At 40.2% G+C, this 20,367-nt stretch overlaps 1 protein-coding gene across 2 annotated transcripts in view; it reads left to right on the top strand.

Annotated features, from left to right (window-relative positions):
• IPMK (inositol polyphosphate multikinase) overlaps window positions 1-10,681 on the top strand; it is a 37,997-nt gene extending 27,316 nt beyond the window's left edge. The window contains exons 4-5 of one of the 2 annotated variants that reach the window (XM_085583149.1): window positions 4,080-4,161; window positions 5,125-10,681. In XM_085583149.1, the coding sequence (XP_085439275.1) occupies window positions 4,080-4,161; window positions 5,125-5,759 (717 nt within the window). In that variant the 3' untranslated portion in view covers window positions 5,760-10,681. The remainder of the gene's footprint in view (window positions 1-4,079; window positions 4,162-5,124) is intronic. The other variant, XM_021535788.4, reaches the window with a different exon arrangement.
• The last annotated feature ends 9,686 nt before the right edge of the window (window positions 10,682-20,367 follow it).

Genomic DNA, 20,367 nt, shown 5'->3' with positions numbered 1-20,367 from the left:
CTATGAACATTCAGGCAGTAATATAATCAAAGCTGGTTTTACAAGTGAATTTTCTCATCTATAGCACATGATTCTGCAGGATATTTTCAAATTGACTGTAATTGACTCTATTTTATGAGGTTTTTATGAACTCTTTCTAGTATTGTGGTAATTTTCATAAGCTCTGATCTGCTAGTAACAAGATTCAGGAGAGAAGTCATAAAAGTATTAAATTTTGCATCTACTGTTCAGATTCTTCTAGAATGAAAAAATATCAGAAGTCTAATTCAAACTTTGATGTTTAAGAAAGCAGGAAGTCAGCAAAACAAAAAAAAAATCCATGAAACAATAAACAAAACCCTATTTTATCTTAGCCAAACAAACCAACCAGAAGTCCTGAAAAAAAAAATCTTCCAAGCTGGAGCAGGTGGTCTTTTATTACATAAAATAAATTTATTCAAATGAGAAGCTTTGTGGAAGTTCTGGGAGTCTAAAATTACTGTATTAAGCTATTCTTAAAATGGTTTATGATTTAATTGCAGTGTTGTAGTTTCTTCTATTTAGGAGATGAATAGTCTGCTTTTTCACTGGATAACTTTCAGCATAATTTCATTCCACAACTTATTTATCTAAGGACTTGACTAAACTGTATATTGATGTCAGAGCATTTGGGGGTGCAATTAGTCATATGAAGCACTCAGTCAAAGTAGTCCAAAGGAAGAAAGAAGCAAAATGGGTGGAGTAATACCTCAGTATGGAAATGAGGGAGCAAGGCTTCATCCTTCCTGTGCTGAATTTTTAAGGCAGCAGGAATGTATGTGCTTTCATCACCTGTGGTCTAGCTACAAAAAATAAAGTTTTAAAAAAGTAAAAATTAGGGAATGAGATGTTTAGATGAATGGATTTGGATAATGGGGCATGCTCTCAACACCACTGGTAATGTTAGACATTACTATAAAGCAGAGATAACAAATAAGAGAATGCTTTCAAGCAAAAATTCCCCCTTCACTTTTTTTTTTCCTTTAAATCCTTGCTTTACTTTTCTATTTGAAAAGAAAAAATAAGGCTTGTTGAAACTCTTTAAGTCTTGCACTGTGGCAGGATGAAGGGCCTGCAGAGAAACCTGGGTTACTTGAGCATGAAGGAAACATGCATTTATATTGGGACAGTGGTGGGGTACAGGCAGAAGGTGCCCAGGCATGAGTGTGGGTCTTGGCCTGGCAGCAGGAGGGTCCCTGCAGAGCTGGGGATGGATGCTGCTGTTGGATGTGCCTAGATGAGCTGGGGTGATACCTGCTTAACCCCACTTTCAGCTTGTGGCTCCAGCTTTGGTAGCAGCTGGGTACTGACAGCAGCTCTGATGTTGCATAGTAAGAATATAGAAAAATGACTCGTGAAGCAGGAGGTTTCTTGAAGGCAGTGTTTTGTAGCTCACGGAAGGAGTTTTCTTTGTCTTGCACCCTGCAGGAGACCTGCCAGTGGATACAGAGCAAACACATAACAAGCTGTGGCAGGTGGACAAGAAATGATATTTTCCTGTGTAATAATGTCTTGGCTGCTGTTAAGGTTGCAGATCTGCCTTGATTTGTTGTTGTTCTGACAGAAATGGGCTCGTTCAGACAGCTGCAACAACAGGGATGCAGAAAAAGCTTGGTTCAGAGGCAAAATGTCAGGGTTAATAGCAGGAAGGGTTAATAGCAGATGATTGGTGGTGGCCATGTGAACAAAAGCACAGTAGAGCAAGAGGTCTGTCAAATAGGAAGTTGATTTTAGCCTCCTGCTCCTCCAGCACAGCCACCCCGGTGTTTGGCTCAGTGAGGGTGGAGCAAGGATTAGTGAGAGATTGGTCTCTTTGAGCTTGGCTTTCAGCTCCCTTGCTTTGAGAATGGGGTGTAATGTATCTGTATTTGAGTGAGGTTTTCCAGGAATGTTCAAGTAGTCTCTTCCTGCAGTTGTGCAAAGTTTCAGGGTGGTGGTCAGAGATGGTTTTTGTGATTATGCAGTTGTGCTGTCCTTTAATGCCACTGGCTGCAGCCTCTTGGTGACCCAGGGCCTTGTGAGTGCACAGGGCAGTTAAACACATACATTACACTCATCCTGTGGCTCTGGGACTTGGTGCTTTGTCACTGACTGCTTTGTATAGTTAAAAATGTGCTGTTAATGCAGCATGCACATCTGCCTCGGTGTTTGTAAGCCATACAGAAAGACATTTGGGGAACGGTTTGGTTCAAATTATGAGAAGAGGTGGGGTGGCTTCTTGGGAAACAGCTCAGAAGCACAGGGTCTGATGTGCTGCTCCAGCATTTCTTTGGAAAACAAAATGAGCTTGCAGATCTTAATCATGTTTGAGCTAGTGCCCATGTCAGAAAAACTGCAGCTCCTACAGGAAGAGATAAGGAAGGTTCTGGTAAACAAGATGGTTTGGTACTGCTGCAGTGCTGATGTCTGCAGAAAGCTGCCCCTTGTCCAACTACATGAGAACATTTAATATTACTAAAATGAAGGCACAGCTGATGAAAACTTAGATGTAGTCACTAGACTCTTGATTCTCTTTCTAAGCAATATTATGCTTTATTTAGCTGCCTTTGACTTGTCGCTCTTTAAAGAATTTTGAAACTTGGTTTTGTTTTTGAAGGTTTTGGTACCTGAAATGGTTACATAAGTCATCTTTGGGATTCTGTGTCGTATGCTGATACTTCTTTCATGTGCTTTGGAAAAAAACCCCAGCAAAAACTAAATGCAGAAAAATTATTGTTCTTGTGAACCCAACATCACAGTTGTCAAATGCAGTTTTAGAATAACTCATTTCTGCTATGGCCTTCTTCATTTCATAGTCATGGAGACCAGTTTCTCCAAGTATCATAACAGTGTGAAGTGTTTCTGCTACTGAGTTCAAACATTTAGACTTACAGCTCTTTATATTTTTAGAATAATGAGAACTGTTTACAGCCCCTTCAGTTCATGGTTAGAGACTTAAAATCAGACTTTTGTCAAAATAAAAAACTATTTGAGACTGTTCTTCTGAGCTGCTTTGCAAAACAGGAGGTGGGGATCTGTGTAATCATACTGGATTTATTGTTGTTTGGATGGGCGAGAGAGATTTCAGGGTGGTGGGCTGTAATGAAAATAGGGAAGTGTATTTTCTTTATTTAATGCTCCTATAATATTTCTTTTTATTGCTGTTTCACTCTTGTGGACTTTATTGGTGGCTTCAGGAAGAATAAGGCCCCGGAGGAGGGATGGTTCAGTGGGATCCTCTCTTCCAGTGGTGAAGGGAGGGCAGAGCTGTTCATGGGGTGGATGCCACAGGGATGGGTGGTCTGAACAAGTGCCAAGCACCAAGTTCCTGCTAGAGACAAATGCCTGCTTGGTAACACCATTATTTCTGCAAATAAAAATTGTCTACGCTCTCATAAACAAATTATACTTGGGCCTTGCTGCCTCACATTTCTGCTGTGGAAATATATCAGTGTGAGAGAAAATATGTCTATATGTGAAACAGTTTTGAATTAAGTTCTTAAGCTTGTACAATTCCTGATATGGACAAAACTGTACCCATGTGAGTTGCCTCCCTTTCAGATGAGAGCTGAAGTACTGCTGCTGATGCTGGAACCAGCTTTTGCCTGGCTGCTGCCATTTATTTAGTGCAGCCTATTTGTGCTGACAGTTGCAGATGTGTCTTATGGAGCTGGGCCTTGGTGCTGTAATTCTTACTGTTTTGCTTTTGTGCTAAATAGTTTTATAATTTTAAGAACTCAAAATAATTGCATTGAAATTTTTGCTTTGTTGTCTTTCTGATTTAACATCCACAGTAACAGAGATAGTTTCAGATCTCAGTTGTGATTTGCAGGGCCTTATAAAAGAGTTCCCTGTAATGGATACATTGCTTTTTGCCACCACCAGGATGTCTCTAGCACAGGAGAGCTGTAGCTTGGAGCCCAAGGGCTGAAGGGAGAGTTTGGGAGAGCACTTTTTTTTTGCTGGGTACCGCAAGAAACTTAAAAACTGTGAGGACTAATGTTTTGTGAGGTGTCTGTCTTGCTCTGCAGAAATACTGGTGCTTCAAAATATATAGGGAGCCCCCTTCTTGCCTCTTTCAGGTGTACCACGTGTCTTCAGACAGCTATGAGACACAAAACCAGCACTACGGAAGGAGCTTGACCAAGGAAACAGTCAAGGACGGTGAGTAAGGGAATTGGGGTGCCTTTGGATCATTCCATTTAAATACTGATTTATAGAACTCTGTGGAAAAAGTATTCTGGGTGTTCCCATTTTAAAAGCCCTTTTTTGTCCTCAAAGACCCTCAGATGGGTCTTTGGCTGTTCCCTGTAGTATTTCAGCTGCCTCTCAACCTGAAATTAAGTGTGCAGTTGGCTGTAACAGCAGTGCAGAATATAGGAATTTCCTCCTCATGTCTCTTTTACTACTAATTAGGTAGAGAAATCTAGAATTCAACTTCTTTGCAGCTTTGAAACTATAATGAAATAGAAATCTTGTAAAAGTATTGCATGTTTTCATTATAAATACTTTTTCTTTTGTCTCTAGTTTGTCTTCTGTGAATGTCAGTGTATTTTCTAATAGAAAGCTACTACAAAAGCATCTTTCAATTCAAAGGACTTTATCAGTTGAAGTCGATCCACGTTACTCTACATTAACAATTAATAAAAGTGCTGCCATTGTGGGGCTGTTTGGTGATAATGATTGCAGACTTGTTATTAGTTGACGCCTGCTCATCTGTCCCCCAGCAAGGGACAGAAGGTGCACACACAAACACGCTCATAATTAAAAGCTGCTTGAGCCTGTTTATGCTTGGAGAATTTAATAGGTCCCTGCCCAAAACTGTCCAGACACTTGTTCCACTGCCTTGGGAGCAGGAACCATGTTCTTTTTCTGTTTGCTTGATACATTTACTTCTACTTACAACCTAAGCCCAAGCTGTAGTATTACACAGCAGGTGATGTGACTGAAGATCTCAGAGTTCTTAGGTTTGCTTTGGGTTTAGTTAGTAATTGCCTGAAGAGAAACTACCTGGATGGTGTCTGTTCCTTCAGTTAAGAACTATTCTCATCCCAAAAGACAAAAAAAAAATCATTTGTCTTCTGTTCAGAAGTGAAAATAATCCCAAAATGTGTGTATTTCTTGCAGGCATCTCAAAGTTTTTCCACAGTGGGTACTGCTTGAGAAAAGATGTGGTAGCTGCCAGCATTCAGAAGGTTGAGAAGATTCTGGAGTGGTTTGAAGGCCAGACACAACTCAACTTCTACGCAAGCTCACTGCTGTTTGTCTATGAAGGTTCATGTCCAGCGACAACCGTGCGGTTGAGTGATGTCACCTTGGCAGAGAAGACAGGAGTACCCAAAGGCCTGTTATCTGGTGGAGATGTATTGGAGTATAATAATAATATTCATGTAATAAATTCGACAGAGAATGGAAAAATCGAAGCCTCTGTAGGCAAAGGCTTGTCTAAATTTTATGCACTTCACAAAAAGGCGTGCTCGAAGAGGCACCACAGTCAGCTCTCCCTAAAAGTTGAAAGCTCAGAGCAAGACAATGTGTGGAAAACCAGCACATGCATCACGCAGGAGCACCTGAATGGAAATGTTCTACCCCAACTGGAAAAAGTTTTCTATCACATGCCAGCAGAGACCAAGGAAAGTGCAAATGTTGATGTCCGAATGATCGATTTTGCTCATGTGTTTCCCAGCAACACAAAGGATGAGGGCTATATTTATGGTCTGAAGAATCTCATCACAGTACTGCAAAATATTTTGGATAACTAAATTCTTTGCTATGTTTTTTATTGGGGGCCAATGATAAAGAGCAACAACATGAAGAATTTCTGCACTTGTAATGCTGTATAACTGGGTTTGTATTGTTCTATATTTTATTTGTCTTTGTACTTTTGGTAGAAGGGTTTAACTTTTTATAATTTCACTCAGGAAAAATATTGATAGTTAATTAGAAAGTGTGAAAGGATGAAGATACTTGAGATAAAGCAGGATAGTTAAATTAATAGAATGAAATGTAGTGGTTGGCTTAAGTCCAAGGACTACCAGGAGCAAGGGTTATGTTAATTCCTCTAATTACTTTAGCATAGATGACATTTTTGCCCATTTAGCCTTGACACTGAGCCACATCTCCATTAAGAGGTGTTTAGAAAATAGACTGAAAGTTGTAAGGTGCAGGATTGATGTCCTCAGTACTGCCCTTGTGTTTACTGTATTTGAATAACTGGAGTAACTCTGCTTGGAGAGAAATCCCATTCTGAGTCAGCAGTCTCACCTGAAGCCAGTGCATCCCAAAGTGCTTTTCCATGTCATGGGACAATATTGTTGTTCTTTCTGCCCTTCCCCCTTTGTGGATGTCGTAGCTGATGTTCACCACAGATGAGCTACCATGTAATTTGTGTTGAGGTGCTAAGAAAATGCTGGAGTACCATACCATAAAAGGCTTAAACTGCACAACTTCTAGAGAAACTGTTTGTTTCTAAGAACAAGTGAAAGAAGGCAAATGCAAGATGTTCCAGGAACTGATTTGGTTTAGCAGATTGTCAGTTTGTTAATGGAGTGTCTGATGCTGTGATTAAGGAAAATATCTCACTCTGTTGTTCTCGTGGCCCTTCTCCAACAACATTGCTTTAAAAAACAAACCAGTAGAATGGGGAAACAAGTGTTTTGGGTGAGCATGCAGAGCTCTGCTGGCTGTAAGCCACTTGCATTTTTGCAGTGAGTATTTGATGCTTCAACTGCTGGGGAGCACTGACTGGAACCTCAAGCAATAGAAGGCAGAGGAGCCTCCTGGAGATCCTTCAGCCCCGGAGCCGCCAGCTGTGCCACCGCTTGTGCCACTGGAGCTGTGGCTCTCCGTCCCGGGCTGCTGACACATCAAATTTCTTTAATGACACACAGGCAAGCTGTGTGATTTGAAAGCTGTCCCATTTCCTTCCTTTTCACAAGAAAAAGTCACCATTTGTATGGAATACTTGAGATCAGGATGATTTATCCAAAGCAGTTTTGGTGTGTCTCTTCTGTATGAGCTGTATGAAAAGTGGGAATGGAGGAGTCCTGCCATCCCTAGAGCAAGATTTGAAAGCTTAAAGCCTTCCCAGGATGAAAATGTTTTAGAATGGATTTGGTCATTGGAAACATACATCTTTTTCATGTGGACTTAGTGACCCTGTGGCCTTGCTGCTCTCTCTGTATGATGTTCTGCACTATGCACTCAGCTGTGTACACATCTTGACAAGTTCTTCATTGGACATCTGTTTTTTACATGACAAAGAGATGCATACTTTTTCAAGCAAATACGCTGTTTTAAATAAAGCTGAATTTTTAGCTCTATTTGAGAACTTGGGTTAATTGGGAGAAACAGGGTATTACTACGTGTAGAATTATGTGGTTTAAACTTTAGAACTCATATTGGCCAATGCTTTCAATAATGAAACCAATCTTTTAGTAACATAATGTTTTAGAAGTATTGAAAAAGGGGCTTGCAAGAAGGGTGAGACCAGTGTGTTAAAAATTTTATGTGAAATACAGTGAAGTCTGAGGGGGAAAGTACCAGGAAGAGAGGAACTTTTTTCCTACCTGGTATTTCTCTTGCACCTTATAGTTAATATATTCCCAACCCTCTGTGAATTAATTTAAGCCATATTCTAGAAAGAGTTTGTGGTTTTGTTTGCTTTGTCACTGGTTTCTCTGTTATGATTTTTGTTGTTCTATCCCTTAAATAGTCAACACTAGAGTAGTCCAGACTGGTAGTAGCCTTGTATGATAAAGGTACAAGGTTTTATAGGAAAATATGGACAAAAACATTTTAACATCATCATTTTTGTCCTCTCTAATTCATCTCTTCTTGGTTTTAATCCATTTTGTACCGGAGAAATGAGGCATTTTCCTCAAGTCAGTTATTGGAAAATGATTAGTATGCACTTAGTACCATGCACTCTCCTGTCTCTGCTTTAAGATACATGTCCTCAGTGTTTGAATGCTCTTTAAGTATTGATTGTTTTGTTGGCTATGGCAGTATTTGTAACATGCCTGGAATATTGTCAACCTGTCAGAATATTTTGAATAAAAAAAAATTTATCATGGTTTTTGTACCAGCAGTTATTATGAATGTATTTCTGATAATTTAAAATGTAGCTTGAGAAGTAACAGTATTTTTCATGGGAATTTGTGTAAATAAAGCTTATGTGGAGATGTTTGGGCACAGTACCAGCTGTGAGTTTGAGCCTGCAGAGGCCTTACATTCACACTTCTGTTCTTGCAGATTTTAGGCTCGGTGTGTCTAGTGTCTTGTGTCTGAGCCAATTGTTTTCAGTTGCAGTTGGAAATGTATTCACAGAAATGATTAAACAGAATATGTAATTAATCAGAAGATGAAGAGGGAGAGTGGGTCACTGAACTGATGACTGATCTCCCTCCCTCTCAGCAATGCCCCTTTTGTTCTCTGGACAAAGTATACAGGACAGGCAACCACTACATGGAAATCTTCACAGGAATGGTTACAAGGCTTGTAGGTGTTTATGTCCCATAAAACAGCAGGTTGCTGTCCCAGACCAGTGTGGTGTAGCTGGGTGCCAGGTCTGCTGAGGAAATTCATGATTTTAAGCAATAAGAGTTGGGTTTAGCAGAGCCAACTCTCAAAGAGGAAGAACTCACGCAGATTTGTCAGTCATGGACTCTGAAAATGGAGGCTTCTGCTTAGGGTGTTGTGAGGACTGTGCTTAGGAATACCTAAGGAGAACTTGAGTTGTATAAAGTTTTATGAAAAGCATTTACAAATGTATTTTTGAATATGGGTGAAATTTGTTGCATAAATTGCATTGGAAGTTACTATGCCACTATAAGATACTTAAAATAATTTAATCAATTTGTTTTATGAACTAAACTGGAGACTTTACTGGTAGTTGTGATTCTGATGAAACTTGCACTGTTTGGTTTTTTTCTACTGTAATGTATAACCAGGTTATTCTTTTCCATAATCTCACAGTTTCATGGAGAACTTTTAAAAGTACTGAGTAGATTAGGAAATCACTATTTTCCATTAATTTAACAGAGTGCATAATGTTCTTCAAATATTTCAGTGCATGTAAAATTGTAAGTAATGTTAACATGCTACAGATCTAGAACCCCAGTAAAATTTCCTCACCTGCAGAGAGACCTGGATTGTGCAGAGTTTAAAATGGGCCTCCTCAGCTGTAAGAGCAGCAGTGGTGAAGGAGTGGTGTCACCTGCGCTGGCCGTGTCAGCTGTGCAGGAGTGTTCACATTATGAACCCAAAATCATTGGAGTGACTTGCACCCTTCATGATGTGAAGCACAATCAAATGTAGGAAGACTGTAAGAGTGGAGCCTCACATCCACACTTGCTGTTTAGTTGTTCATCCTTCTAATTCCTTTTGGGTTTTTTTCCCCTATGTGCAGTTTCCCCCTGAGTGCCCTTGCCACAGGTGGCATCGTGATGGAAATTTGTATTTCCCAAAAAGCTTATGTCTCATAACTCCTCTTGAAGTGCTGCTTCTGAAAAACACCATGAGATGCTTCAAATACTGTGGGGATCCACTCTCTCCTGAAAGAGCAGGAGTGGTGCTGATGGGCAGCACGACCCGAGGGGAGACTGGATTGTAGGCTTTGAGTGAGTTCTTCACTCAGGAGTTGCAGAGGACGTTCTGGGGGCAAGGTGAGTGACAGCTGAACTGCCTGGAGTTTCCCTTCCCTCACTGCAGCTCAGGAGCAGGTTTGGGTTTCAGGAGGTGGTACAGCAGAGAGCAGTGAGAGTTCCTAAGGAGCCTTGAGCAGGACACTGGGTCTGCTCTAGCACAGAGAATGACTACAGGTGAGATCCAAAGGCTGCAGATCTCCAGGTGGCCCACAGAGGGAATGTGTTGTGCTTATTCATTGGGTTAAAAGGATGTTACCTGGCAAATGCATTTATCACCATAGCCACGGGCCAAATCATGGCTGTTTTCATGTTCACAGCAATCTGTAAAGGGAAGCTGCAGTAGCAAATTGTCATTCAAAGGGCAAATATTTGTTTGAAAGGGGAAAATAAGCATTGTACCACAGAAAACATGTTTCAGTAAATATCTTTTACTCTGGTCTTGTTTAGTGGAGATAGGCCTTGTGGATTTGGGGTCTAATTTGTTACGTGACATTTAGTAGCAAAGTCAGAACAAAGGTACTTCAAAACACCTTAGTTTGAATTGTGGACATTGGTTCAAGTAGTTATTTTATTTCATCGGTCACTTTTTAAAAAAGAAAGTAACTTCCAAACATATGTGTTGCACCTGACTAAATGAAACTACAGTGCACAAATGCACTTTAATCCTCTGGGGAACTGTACTGGAACATAGATGAAACCATGTGAAACTGCACCTGATGCTGTGTTGTTAATTGTTTTTGAGATTTAAAGTTCTACATACATTATGTTGGTGAATGAATGTGTCTAGTCTAGTCTCAGTTTCTTTGATCTAAGTCTAAAGCTGCCCCTCAATCTCCTCTGATCTGTATGTGTTTGTAATTTCATTTGCTATTTTCTGACATTCCTGGACCACAGGGAGTATTGTTAATATTACCCATGTTTATTTTATAGAACATTGTACTGTGGTATCTACCAACTTTTGTAACTTAATTCTTAGTGATTTAGGGTCATTCTAATAGCTGTATATTTGGCAAATTATTAAAATTTTCTGCAAGTGACTTGCAAGTATAGTTGGTTTCTTTTAAATATCAGAAGATTGTTGAGAAAAAGTCTACTTGACTATTACTTGCACTGATGATGCTCTATAAAAAAAAAAAATCCACAATCCATTAAGCTCATCCTGTAAAACCTTTAACAGCACGACAAGAGGCTGCATATGTTGTTGATTACACGTCCTTTTGCATCCAACATCAGGACCCAAATTCCAAAAGCATGCAGGAACAGCCTTAGTTAATTTTTAAGTTGGTTTGGTTTGGAGGGGGATTATGTTGGGAATTTTTTTCTTTTCCTTTTTTTTTTTTTAATGTTACCTTGCTTGTCTACAAAAAGCTTTCTAAATGTGTTCAGTAATCTTAAGTGCTATCCCACAGCTCTGTGCAGCCTTCCTTCCTATGGTCCAGAATTGGAAGAAATGATGAGGTGAGGCTGTAGCTGGCAAAATCCACAGTATTGTGAGGATTTAGGGCGTTTTATGCTATGAATTTAAAAATGCATAATGGCTATGCGCTGAAGAATCTTGTAAAGAAATCCCCATTTCCTTGTTGGTTTGAAGTGAAGAGGGAATCACTCTCCTTGGCTGCCTGCTCATCACTTGTCAGGGGTGTTGGCTGCCTGGGGTTACTGTCTCTGTTCTTTCCTTCCTTGCACACGTGTGTGTTTGAACAATTGCACAGTGAAATATCTCAGGGAGCTGATGCAGCTGAGAACCAACTCCGACTAAGAAAATGCCATGTGGGGAGATGTGGAAAGGAGCTGGGGAACTGCACAGAGCCCCATTAAATCCCATTAAAGATGTGTGGGCACAGTTTGTGGTAATTGGGAGTGGGGCTGGGGCTGCCTCATCCCTAATTGGCCCCAGCTGTGCAAAGCAGGTGAATGCTATTGAAGGCAATGAGCCATGGAGTGCCCAGGGGCACTGACCAATCCCAGAGGGAGCAGAGGGCTCACAGGTGCAGTGCATTAACCTGAGGGGATCAAAGGCTGGGCTGAAGAGCACCAAGAGCAGATGCTTGCAGCCTTCTGAAGTGGTGTGGTGTTACTCTGTGCGAGCAGCTTCCTGGAGCCTTCTGATGAGGTAAGGTGTTACTGTGTCTGGGGGAATGCTTAAAGCCTTCTGAAATTGTATGGTGATGTTCTGCTTTGTGGCTGCCTCACCTGTGATAAGGGTGGACGTGGACATGGATGGCCCTGTGTTACAGCCAAACCTACTGTTCACTTAGTGCAGAGACCTACTCTGAGTCTCTGCTGGCAGAGCTCTTAGGTTTGTGTTCCACTGCCTCTGTGCACAGCGTGACAGATGCCAAGTGTTACAGTCCTGCCTATCTGACACTTAATTTACTAATTTTTTGCCCTCCTGGCTTCATCGTTTTGCCTTGTTTTTAGGGAAAGAAGTGCTTCCTCTGTGTGGAGGAAAGACTGGGGCTGTGGGAGGGGAATGGGTGTTAAAGAATCCTTTCAGTGCAGGTAGTTCAAGGGGAGCTGCAGGCTGAGCTCTGGGGGAGCCTGGGGCCAGGGGCTGTGACCTGCTGACCCTCTGTGTCATGAGGAACTTGGGGACCTGTGGCCCTGCCAGGGGACCGGGCACTCAGAGACGCAGCAGGAGCAGAGGACCCCAGACTTTTGTGCTCAGACTGTGAGGGGATAGAAGCCAAGGGGTTCCTTTTCTGGGGTGCTGCCTCCTTGAAGGAACCAGCTGGAGTTATTTAGTTATTTAAGTCGTTCACCAAGATTAAATTATTTTGAGAATTTGAATGTCTGAGACTCTGCCATGGAAAACCTGGGTTTGAGCCCATAAGGGAGCCCAGTGTGAGTGTGGGGTGCAGCTGTGAAGGGGCTTTGGTCCAGCTCAGGTGCTGCAAGAGTGACAGGCTGGTCCTGGATGCTCAGACAGGGAAGTTTCCTTAACAAAAGTGTGTCTAGAGAGCCATTTAAGAGTCTTGCCTTCAATATCACACATTTCTCTTATCTCCTGTTGCTGCTCTGCTGTTTTTGAGTTTACTTTTCATTCTTTTTGCAATCCACAAATGTAGACTTCCTCTAAATGTAACTGTAGTTTGTGGTTTAGGCCAGCACAAGATCTGAGGCTAAATAGAATCTAGAATAAGAACTGCAAAATACCTGTCATATACACAATTTCCTCTGGCCATCTCTACACTTTCTTTGACCTTGAAGAGAGCAAATAAATCCACCTGTGTTCAGTGTATCTGAAGGGCAGCCAATTGCTTGTTGTCCTGGATGGCAGTAAAGGATTGGTGTCAGCACACACTTTTTGGTTGATAAAGCATAAGGAGGAACTGAGTTCAGCCCATTTTTCCACAGCTATATAAACTGCAATGTGACTGGCAATAAAAACTTAATTTTGTAGCAGTTTCAGTGGATATAAATTGGGCCAGCAGATGGGAAGCTGTCAAATAGGTACCATGCCCAAGTCCTAATTTTGCAAAATTACTTCTCAAAAGAAAGAAACAAACCAGGAATAGCTGCAAAGAAAACGATCTAATGCAGCTCTTCCCCTGCACTTCCCCTCAGTCAGGACTCCTACAGAATTTGACCTACAGACTGGAACCATTGGCATTTAATTAGCTGGAACTCACAGCTGCTTCTTACCTGGCCTTGGAAGCTTTTTGGGTCCATTTTAAACACTGGTACCCCAACATTTGGGACAAGGAGGCTACAAGTCCCTTCCCTGGAATGGTGATGTCTTCCTGGAGGCTGATAACCAGCCAGGCTTTGTCACAGCTCAGCTTCCACATCTGCTTGCTTGGGGCATGACCAGAAGCAACAATGTATTAATGCTATTAAAACTCTGCCTGGAAAAGTAAAATTATGAATTGTTTGATTTTAAAAGGCTGGTGTGCCTCTAGGAAAATAGCAAAGATACAGAAGTCCTGAGTACGCCCTTGATTTGCACTTTTTCGAGTCTTTTTTTTCACTTTAAAGGCTTCACCTCACCTGGTACCTGTGCAAAAGCAGCTGTGCTGTGGTAGAGCATTCAGCAGGGCAGCCAGGGAAGCCTGAGAACTGAACCAGGAGATATTTATAATGGAAACTTTATTGCCACCAGGAAAGGAATGTTCCACTTTTAGTCCTCAATTGTGGTAGCTTTGCTTCAGTGAGAATATCTATGTAGAACCCAAGGCAGAATGGACAATCAATTAAAGGGCAGGGAGAGAGAATCAGGCTGAAGAAGATAAATTAATTTGCAGGAAATTGGGCATTCTCACTTCAAGAAAAGTGCATAGAAATAAAAGAAGTTTAAAAAAAAAAAGTTTCTACATAGCAATATAGCACACCAGCATAACAATGTAGTAACAGAAATTCTGGTCCTATTTTGGCTCAATGCCTCTCAGCTTGTCTGGTTCCAGCATTTCCAGTGACCCTTTTGAGATTCTTTTCTTGCTTCAGGATTTTTTTCCTCTTTCCCTGTGTTCCTTTCAGCAGGAGCTAAATTCACCACCAACAGAAACTGCTGAATTCTACCACTGGCAGATTCTTTCCAAACACGTTAACAGCTATTCAGGCTTGTGCAACCTAAACATGGGAAATATATCATGCAGCTTTCTTACACACAGAGAAGAATTGGGGGTTTTGGGCAGACATTATCTTCTGCATTTTTCCTGCCTGCCAGAGTGGTGGGGAGGCCTTAGAGCCTCCCCGGTTCTCTTGCAACTTTCTGGCACTGCTGCTAGTGGTAATTTATCTTTTTTCTATTTATTTTCCCCACTCGGATGCATGAGCTGGGCTTTGCATCCTTCAGGAGCCTTTTGAAAATGCTGTGTATTTGTGTTTCAACTGTGGGATGTCTTCAGGTGAGATATCTTAAAATCAGTGTTCCAATTACCTGGGGAGGAAAGGACAACACTTGTCGGTCCTTTGTACAGCATTTAGGTTAAAGTGGAGATGTGCTTAAATAAGGCTAAAATTTTGGCTTGTCAAGAGTATTTGGTGGAGCTCCCATGGTGCCAGACATACTCTGTGTGCTGTGTACAAACAGGTGAGGACAAAGGGAGCTAGCTGAGTGGACTGCTGGAAACCTTCCCAAATTGACAACAATATTATAGATAACAACTGCTGAAAACCTCCCTGAATTTCTCTCCCCCAATGGGAGATCTACAGCTATTTTCTTTGGAGGAAGCAGCTGAGATACTGCCAACAATAAGGAGAGCTGCTCTGCCTCAATAAATGCTGGAGACAGTGCATTAAACCTGACCAAGACAGGTTTGCTACTGCTTACCTGTTGGCTTTATAAATGTCTATTAGAGAAAATAATCTTTACATCTCTACCAGATGTGCCAAAGTAATAGTGCTCTTCTATCAGGAGATTTGAGATAAATACTCTTTGGACTAATTATTAATTACTACCAATATGCAGGAACACTTTCCCAGGGGTGCATGTTTAGTGCAATGTGTGACTGACAGATATTAGTAAGGTGCTTTGGTCACAGCAGTGAAAGTCTGGGGCAGTGGGAGTCTTACTGTCACAGTGGCTGGGAAAATTTATTCTTCCTGGTGAAAATCTGAGAGTTACTCACAGCACTTACAGCAGAGGAAACTCTGGAGGGAGCTGTAAGCTCAGTGTTTCAGCACAGCTGCTTTTTATTATTTTCCTCTCAGCCAAAATGAAACTTCAAAGAGGTGGCATGTTGGGCATTTGAAGGTAGATAGATTCTTTGAGTGATTAAAAATGAAGTAGTTTTACTTAGCCCTGCACCTATAAGCTTCAAATGTAGTTACTGAAGTCTCTGAACTCAGTCTTCACCTGTGCCTTTGCTGGTCAAGCTTTAGTGGTTTTCATCAGTGTACGAGACCACCTCTATTTTCTGTGCAGGCTATCAGTTTCCCCTGGAACAGAGAAAAAAGGGGATTGATAACACTACAAAATATAGACAGTGGGTGTGGTTTCTTTTTTTTGGTAATGGATTGTCATGGCTTTTGAGCACTACTGGTGTTTTAGAGATGGTGATTAAGGGAGGGGATGGTTAAATTTAAAACCCGAGATGTTAAAAATCAAAACTGACCAAAGTTTGCACTTAGCTACCTGTGCATAATTTTGCAATGCTTATTAACTATGTATTGGGAAGCTTTTTTTTTTGTTGTTGATGGGAAAAATGCTGCCGAGAAGTTACCAATCTCAAAGATGGAGTAAAAATCACTGAAAAAAGACTTGTCAGAGGCTGACCTGGAGGTTGCAGAGCTCTTCTTTCAGATGAGGATTGTTCCCAGCCCTGGGGGCTGCTGGCTCTGTGTGCTGGGTGGTAGGAAATCAGAAAGATGTGTGCTGGGTGGTAGGAAATCAGAAAGATGTGTGCTGGGTGGTAGGAAATCAGAAAGATGTGTGCTTATGTTTTTACAAACAGTTCTGTGAGTGAGGGTATGGGTGTTAATGGCTTTGAAATTTGTCTTAATATTGCTACCAACTTCAAGCCACAGGTTTGTTAGAGAACCCAAACAGTTTAAATCCTGAGACAGATAAATGGGTCCGCATAAACCCGAGTTTCTGAACTTTGGAAGGAAATTATGTATTTAAAGGGGATTATGTGCTAGGCAGTTCGGGAAGGCTGTACCTTTCTAGCACCTCAACTAGGGAAAGGAAGAGGGCAACATGCAGCCGGGAGTTCAGGGTGAAAGGGACTGAGTCCTCCCAAACCTCGAGGACTGCTGTGTCTCCTTTATGGACACTGGCTTTTCACAGCGTGTTTTTCCCTACACCCACAGCTTCGTGCTTTGCTGTTTTGAAAATGCAAGAAAATGTAGAGCTCGGAGCTTACCACATCAGTGTCCTGCTGGATACTGCCTTCCTCTGAGCTGGGGTCTGCCCTGAAGTGCCACAGTGCGATCCTGTCCCGGCTCAGCCCTGCGGGTGCAGCCTGTGGGAAACCGAGCTGCGGCCAGCCTTGTCCCCAGCGGGCTGCAGCTCTGAAAAGCAGGTGAACGCTATTGGAAGTGGGAAAAACAAGGGAAAATTAAAAAAAAAAAAATAAAATTTAAAAACTTTACTTTCCTGGTAAAATTTAAAAAGTTTAATAAAAAGACATGAGGAGAGAGAAATAAAAGAGTTAAAAACAGTGAGGCCTGTCTTTGCACTCAGCCCCTTAAATACCCTTTCCCTTATGCCTGTTGCACATTCATAGACCCTTATGCATTATAAGCCTTTTCCCAAACTAGTTTACATGTTCCAAGAATTGTTTGGCATGTCTCCTCCTTGGATCTGCCTTTTTGGAGCATGTGGATTCCTTGGTTGTGGTTTTAGTCCATTCTTGCCACTTCTGGGTTTTGGGCCTTGGTCCACACCGACTTCAGACAATGAGTGCTGATAGTTGGCAGATCTGTACCAGGTGTCCCCTTCATATGTTCATTGGTTTTCACCACCATGTCTAAGCTTAATTAAAAACAGAAATAAAAGCCATATCTTTATAACAAAGTTACTTTACCACTACACATATAATATCCATTTTAATATTTGTGGAAAGCAAATATTATAACACGTATCTATAACAAAAGCAATGAGCTGTGGAGTGCTGGGTGTACTCACCAATAATGCAAAGGTAGAGAGGGCACACAGGTGCAATGCAGGAACAATGAGGGGAATAAAAAAGCTGGACTAAAGAATAAGAAGGACAGACACTTGCAGCCTTCTGAAGTGGTATGTGGCTTATGCTGCAACAAAATCCTGGTTTTGATCCGGCAGGGTTTGCCTGCACTTTGTCACCTCCTTCCTGGCTATTCCTGTAGGAACCTGCAGAGGAAGGTCAAGCACAGGCCAAATTAGGATTCAGGACTGTGAGCAAGCTGCTGCCTGCTTTTATGCTGAAACAATGTCAGGTGAGACAACATCTTGTAAAAGCAAAGATTTCCATATACTGGTGGTGGTGCAGCTCCTTTGTAGTGCACGACTATGAAATGATGCTTCTGGTCTCTGCCAAAATGGGAAAAGTCCTGACTAGTATAATGTTATTTTAGTGTTTCTCAATGTGAGTTCTCTTTTTGGATTAGAAATTGGATTCTCTTTTTGGTGCTTCTGCAGTGCACGTTCATTGCTGACAAGCTATGGTGTAGCACTAGATGTCAGTAATGCTCTGCCAGTCTCTGTGTCAACCCTTGCAGGTTTTGCTACTGGCTTTTGGCACATGATACTCTTTCCTCATTCCATATCTTCAAGAATAAATACATACAAATACACTGTCCTTCAAAACTATATTTTCTCAGACTTTGCTGTCCTTGGTGAATAACTATCTTAGGTCACCATCTTTCAAACATAACATGTTTTTTCACATTTCCCTAGATCATGCATGGGCTATTTAGTTCTCACTGTATTAAAGTTACATCTGGGCTTGTAACTTGGCAGATAGAACTCTTGTCAAAATTGGTCATTAAAATGCAGGTGTGAAAGTTTCCAAAGTGATTTAAACACTATAAAAAAACTTGTTGTTTGTAAAAAGGTGCCCTACTGTTGATTTGGTAATGTGATAGTTATTAGTGGCTTTGGTTGAATTATTATTAGAGTATAGTAAGAGTTGAAACTATTAGTTTTTGTTATAACTGATTGGAATAATAGTTGGAAGAATTTAAAATTTAAGAATTATGGTTTTGCTTCTGTTTATAATTGAAATGTTTTTGTTGTGAAGTATTAGTTACTCTTGTGTGCATAAATTTATGATAAACATTTTTAAAAGGTATGTTAATTTAGAAGTTGTTAGTTTATATTGTGTTTTTGGGATAAAAAGTTGGAATTGCTTGGGAGATGATTGGTGACTTTATGAATTGTACTTGGTTTGGGTTTGAGTTTTTTGTGATTATTATTTGTATTTGTTTTGTTATGTAATGGTGTTGTGTGGGGTTTTTTTTTTGAAGTTTCTTGATAGAGGAGTCTCATGTTAAATTTGGAGTGATAGTGATTAGCATATGTCCCTTTTTTGTATTGAGGGTAAATATTAGGTAGTTTTGTATTTTTTTGTTTTTTATTTTTTTAATGATTAAGTTTTTTATAGTTAAAATATGTTTTTAAAATGGATTTTACTTGTAAAGTAGTGAGGGTTTTAAAATTGAGTTTTTCTAGTTTTTTTGAATTTCTATAATGAATTTTGGGATTTTTTAAAGTTGTTTTATTGTATTAATTTGTATAGTTGTGATATGTTGTGGGTGTTTATTGTAAGTAGAGAGTATTTGTGGTATTGGTGGTGCTTGGTTTGGTATAATTAAAATTACTTATATTTACTGTTTGTATTTTAAAAGGTGAGGTTTTTAACTAAATGAGGATGTGTTATTTTATTAGGATATTGTTTTTGAGCTGTTTGTGTTAAGTGATTTAAAAAGGTACTACAAGGTTTTGTTTTGGTTTCTTGAATTAGAGAATAGGTATTTTTATGAGTTGTTGTATAGTTAAAAGCTTTTAGTTTTATTGTTTGGAGGCTCTCTAATTGTTAGTTGGGTATTAGGACTTTTAGTATAGCTTTCTATTAATAAGAGGTTCTTGTTCTAAATTTTATAAAATATACTGTGAATTTGTTAAAATTATGGCTGAAGTATTATGGAAGTTTGTGTGTGTTAGGTTATAAGAATTGTATATATTTCTTATTACTTTATTAAAATAGGGGGAGTTGAAGTTGTGTTTAATAGTTTATTTAACTCTTTAATATTATAATGTGATACAAGTTTTTACTAAGGACTAGTATTTTTTTTTATTTAACTGGTATAGTAAAGAGTTTTTTGTATGGTGAATTAAAATCTATCTTGTATTAGTTTACATCTAATCTTAGTTTAATTAGTCTTTTTTGAATTATTTTCCAAGATAGAAGTAGGAGGAATTGAATTTGGTTCTTGTTTTGTATTTATGGGGCTAGGATGTGATGAGTTAAACTCTTTTGAACTAGAGTTTGTTTCTTGATCAATTGCTATATCAATAAGTTTGTAAATTACGGAGTTCTACTTTTTTCTTTTTTGGTAGACAATGTCTTCTTTGAAATGTTAATAGAGTAATTGTTTTTTGTTAACAGTTCTCTCTTTTTTTCTTTGCAAGGTTGGGGTGGCAGATCTCTGGGTGAGGTGGGGATTTTAGCAGTGTTTGTAGGATGACAAAATGGGGGGAGCAGTGAGGGTACCATGGTTCTGTTTGAGGTTTTAGGGTTTCTGGTTAGGACTGAAGGGGAGGGAGGTTTGGGATATGGCTCAGGATGGGGAGGGCTTTGTGGATATGACTGAGGAAGTAGAGAAGCTGGTAGGTTAAATATTTAATCAAAGTGTGGTACACAGGGAGTAACCTGGTTTGTGTTATTTCTGTTTATGGTAAAAGCATTGTATGGTTTGGGTTTAACTAGGTCTTATAGGGGAAGGTGAACTCAGAAGTATTATCTATAGCTGGAAACTGCTTTTGAACTCATGATAGCAAGTTCTTTAGTTCTTGTGTTGAAACATTATAGGAATTGGATCTGATCAGAGCCTTAAGGCTTTTATAAACATCTCTGGGTTGTTTGGACACCTTGTTCCTGATGATGTCCCCCGAAGCCTACCTGATGTTGTGCAATAGGAGACAATACTGGTCTCTCTCTGAGCTGAGCCACTGATGCAGGCAGAAGTCTTGACTGTTTCTTCCTTGTAGAAGAATTAATTCCTTAGAGTCCTGCTTCCTCTTAGTAGCACTGAACAAAAAGTACTTTGAGGCCTTCTAACTGCTCAACAAATAGTTGAG

The sequence above is a fragment of the Lonchura striata genome, chromosome 6 (assembly GCF_050655825.1).
Source record: "Lonchura striata isolate lonStrDom1 chromosome 6, ASM5065582v1, whole genome shotgun sequence".
Classification (NCBI taxonomy): Eukaryota; Metazoa; Chordata; class Aves; order Passeriformes; family Estrildidae; genus Lonchura; species Lonchura striata.
Note: the sequence above shows the minus strand (reverse complement) of the source record. Positions and strands in the feature narration are given on the sequence as shown.